Below are 4,440 nucleotides of genomic sequence, written 5' to 3' on the forward strand. Positions count from 1 at the left end.
ATAGATGATGGAGAGTAGATGTCTGGCATCCCTTTGTCATAAGGACCCCAGTTCCACTAAGTAGCACCCTATGTTTATGGCATCATATGGTCTTCAAATTTTTACTTTCTCAAAGTTTCTGTCTCCATATGTACTTGCAGAGCCTAAGAGCTTTTACATATAAATTTGGGAAACATTTTGAACCTCAAACCCTTGTGACTCCACTAGAACCAGGTGACCCATGGGCAGAAATATGGCATCTCGCCACCTCCTGTTTCTTGTCATTTCGGCTCTTTCATGCTGTCTTTCAACCCTGATCTTTTCCTTGGTAAATAGTGGGAAGACGCATTGTTGAGGAAATCATGGATTATCTTACCGACACACTCCTCAGGGAGGACCTGCAGCGCCTAATAACTGAAGATGGAGCCTGGAAGGCATTTGTGGAGGCAGCAGAATTGTCAAGGTTACCTGCATGATACACTGCCCACCAGACCATGCAAATAAAGGTTATGTTCTGGGGAGCCATACCCATTCTAGGCAGTCCCAGTGGTTAGGGCGACGGTCATTCAAGGTCCCAGGACCATTTCTGACATCTATTAGTCATATGACCTTGGCAAATTATTAACACTTTGATAGTTTTAAAGCCTTGAAACTTTAGTTTGAGAAAATAAGATCATGTGTGTGAAATCCTCAGCATGTGGCCAGTACACAGTGGATGCTCCTGAAAGTTAGCTTTGAGAAGTAATTTAGAAAGTTGGAAGAGACCAGAGCCAATGGTCTCCTATAGGACTGAGGAATCAAGAACTTCCTTCGAGAGCCGGTGAGAAAAGTGTTGACATGATGAACCCATGCTTCGAGGTTCTAGCTCAGTCCACATCTGAGGAGCTGGGATGGCCGCAGGATCCATCTGTGGCTGAGGAGGCATAGAGCACAAGGTGCAGCCGCCCAGAGCTAGGTTCAACCCTGACTGTCTTTGCTCAGATGCAGACTGCAAGGCTGTGTTCAGTACAGGGGATAATTCAGCCTGATAGGAAGTGGTGATGGCCTGGGATGAGCAACAAATCAAGAATGGAAAACGAAGTGACAGCACCTTTTCCAACGCCCAGAGGAACCAGGACCAGGGTCCGAGCCAGGGTTCAGGAGAGAGTGTCGGCAGCCTAGATTGGGGGTGGAGGCTGAAGGCTAGGACAGCTGGGAAGATGAAGTAATTGAAGGCACAAAGCAGAAGCCTAGCAGAGGACACTATAAGAAAGAAGGGACACTTGCCATCCCCTGCTGTAACTGCATGGTTCATGAATGTTCAAGGCTGGCCTTGGCTGTTCCCTCAGCACACTGTCTTTGCTGCAGAGATCTCAGGTGGCATCTGGAACTCTCTTCTGCCCGGCATGGAGCTCCCTGGCTATCAGGAATGCCATATGATGTTACAAATTCAGTGTAGTTAGAAGTCAGTTTGCATAACTCTGGAGTCTGAGGTGACCACATGTCTCCATCCCAGGGGAACATACTTTCCCTGTTGTCTTGTCCAAACTCAGAAGAACTCCAGAGTACTAATTACTATGGGTGGTCTCCAAGAGCCTAGCATCTTTTAATGTGCCCTTCCTGCATTCAAATGAAACACTGTCACCAGATATGGTGTCTGTTGGTGGCCTACGTCTGTAGGACCCCTGAACTAGACCCTGCCAGTTGGTGGATCAGGAGTCAGTGAGAGGTGGGAGTCAGCCTGAAGTCAGGGTTAGTGGCAGCCCTTCTGTTCTCAACTGCTGACCTTGTGAACTCCAGGCATGGAAGGATCGGGCTGTGGGCATCTGCAGAGAGCAGACAGCAGGCAAAATGAGCTGGAGGATCTCATGGCTATGAAGGGTTTGTCGTTTGTTGTATTAAGTTCTCAGAGATAGGTAAATGACAAAATCTGAGGAAAGTGTCCCAGTGAGCCCTCTTGTCCTCTTTTACACCAGCTGTTGATGAAGGACTATGCTAAACCAACTACAGGATTAGGAGTTGGCTAGAATGACCCATTCAATGCCCACATTAGATTTCTATCACATAGTTGCAGTTGACCATGGATCACATGGGGTTAAAACAAGCCAATGAAAACACACAGCAGCCAGATCTAGGAGAGCTTCAAGTTTGAAGTTTCTTGTCCTTGGGACGCAGTGCTGCCCTGCATTGAGAGCATGATGATTCACATGACTACTTCACACCAGGAAGCCCACCCTAGGAAAGAACACCCATCCAGAAGCAGGTGCAAGCAGCCACAAGGACACAGCTCAGGACTGTTTCTCCAAGGGACAGAGATGGAGCCACCCTGCACTCACAGAGGGCTGAGACTTAGAGCAACCTTGCAGTGAGGGCAGGAGACAGCGCATCCCTTACAGGGGCACCAACAACAGGTCAATTCTACTAAAATGGGCCTCATGGGAATCTTATCAAGGTTAATGCCTTTGGCCTTAGTTCCTCTGGATATTAGAAATGACTCCAAAGTCTCCACCACACCTCACATCTTTAAGACTGAGCTTTTATAGGAAACTCATGGGGACTGAAATATCACAGACCCTGCACTTCCCTACTTGTAATAAATGCAGATATTTAATGATCTTACAGATGGTTTCCAAATCTTAACCCCAATGCTGACACTGTGCACAGTAGATGGAGGTTGGCGTGCAATGGACATCCCATTGCAGAGCTCCCCAGGCAAGCACAGGCATCCTGCAGGCTGAATGCTCCAGGAAATGCAAATGGTTTCCCAGCAGCCAAGGGCAGAGGGGAGACTCTTAAGATAGGTGCATCCCTCACAGCTCACACAGTTCTCTGAGGTAGAGTATTTGCTCTGAGCCCACATCTCTGTGCCCATCACAGGGTTCCCACAGATAGCAATGACACTGACCTTGAGTGGAGACATTTTATCAAGAGCCTTTCACTATGGTGTTTTGATTCTACTTTGTAGAGTAACCCCAGGGATTAAGGATGGCAGCATCTATAATTTACCAACTGTTCATAGTAGAATCCAAAGATTTGGATCTCTGTAAAATGATGCCCCATTGCAGTTGTAGTATGAATGTAAATTTTGAACAAGCTTTTAGATTTTTTTTAAAAGCAATCCTGTTTTTCTCATGCACTTGACCTCTTCTGTCACAGTGAGGAGCAAGCCGCTTTGCATGATGCACTGAAGGAGTATTTAACACAGCCACCCAAAGATGAAAATGACGGAGCTCAAAAGGAGCTGCAGAAGAAGAGGTTCTTGAAAGAATTTCCTCAGTTGAAAAGCAAGCTTGAGGAACACATCAAGAAGCTCCGAGAGCTAGCTGCCCACATTGATGAGGTGCACAGCGGCTGCACCATCTCCAACGTGGTGGCTGATTCCACCAGCACTGCCTCTGGAGTCCTGGGCATCCTAGGTCTAGTTCTGGCTCCCATTACAGGAGGGACTAGTCTGATGCTCTCAGCAACTTCCTTGGGGCTGCTGGCAGGTCTGACTAGTATCACCACCACCGTTGTGGAAGAGATAAGCAGGCAATCAGATGAAGCTGAAGCCAGTCGCCTGGTCGGAGCCAGTATGGATACACTGGGTGAGGTTATAAAGATCTTGCCTAAGATGAGCGTCAAATTTGTTAATATAAGTGTGGATTTAATCAGTGGCTATAAAACGCTCAAGGAGCAGGTCAGAGCCATCCGGATGGCTAGAGCAGGAAAACTGTCTGTTCAAGGTTCAAGGGGGGTGGAGAACGCCTTAGGGAATGCCTCTTCTCTTTCAATAACCAGAGCTGCCAGGATTAGAGGAGCAGGCTTTACCAGTATCTTCCTTGGGTTGGATGTGTATCATCTTGTGACTGACACAATGCACTTGTTCGATGGGGCAAAGTCTGAGTCAGCTGGAGCACTGCGGGACCTAGCTCAGAAGCTACAGGGAAAGTTAGAGGAATTTGAGCATATTCACAGTGTCCTGAAGGCAGACCTCCCTCAGTGACCCCTCCCCCAAGCAGTGAGGAGTTCAGGGGAGATAACAATAAGGGAAGGGGTGGTGAAGGGGATATTGGAGGCATACTGTTACAAGGGAAACAGCTTGACATCAAGTCTACAGAGCTGAGCATCGAGGAGTGTGCATTTCTGTAATGACCAAAGGAAGGTCAATGAAAACAGCTAGTAGGGATTCAAGGAGAAGACAGACACTGGAGTTTAACATAAGGGGTCAGAGCGGCCGAGAGGGTGGGGAATAGGACTGCAACATAGTGGGTGTGGACAGGGAGGGCTGTACAGGACAAGCAAAGTGAAGTCAGGAAACTTGGAGAGCTAAAAATGAGGGAAAGGCAGAGCAAGAGCTCTAGATATGGCCACAGCAGTTGGCCTCAGTCCCCCATCCATAGGGAAGTATCCTAGGACCTCTAGGCTATTGTAGGCAGCATCAGCAGTATCAACTCATATTCTTGTCCTTCAGGCAGTGACCTCTAGATAATGACAGTGGTG

The 4,440-nt window shown here is 47.7% G+C and overlaps 1 protein-coding gene across 1 annotated transcript; it reads left to right on the top strand.

Moving 5' to 3' along the window:
* Positions 1-319: 319 nt before the first annotated feature.
* Positions 320-4,035, top strand: LOC127200971 (apolipoprotein L3-like). The gene is made up of 2 exons (XM_051159334.1): positions 320-442; positions 3,115-4,035. Exons 1-2 carry the CDS (start codon positions 342-344, stop codon positions 3,941-3,943), a joined length of 930 nt encoding a protein of 309 aa, XP_051015291.1. The 5' UTR covers positions 320-341; the 3' UTR covers positions 3,944-4,035.
* Positions 4,036-4,440: the final 405 nt, after the last annotated feature.

Source organism: Acomys russatus, chromosome 17 (assembly GCF_903995435.1).
Source record: "Acomys russatus chromosome 17, mAcoRus1.1, whole genome shotgun sequence".
In the NCBI taxonomy this organism is placed as follows: domain Eukaryota; kingdom Metazoa; phylum Chordata; class Mammalia; order Rodentia; family Muridae; genus Acomys; species Acomys russatus.

Bases quoted from the DNA above. Each gene is read 5' to 3' on its own strand.
- LOC127200971 (XM_051159334.1), top strand. From the start codon at position 342: ATGGATTATCTTACCGACACACTCCTCAGGGAGGACCTGCAGCGCCTA. The intron at 443-3,114 runs GTTACCTGCATG...CTTCTGTCACAG, and splicing joins GAGGCAGCAGAATTGTCAAG to TGAGGAGCAAGCCGCTTTGC.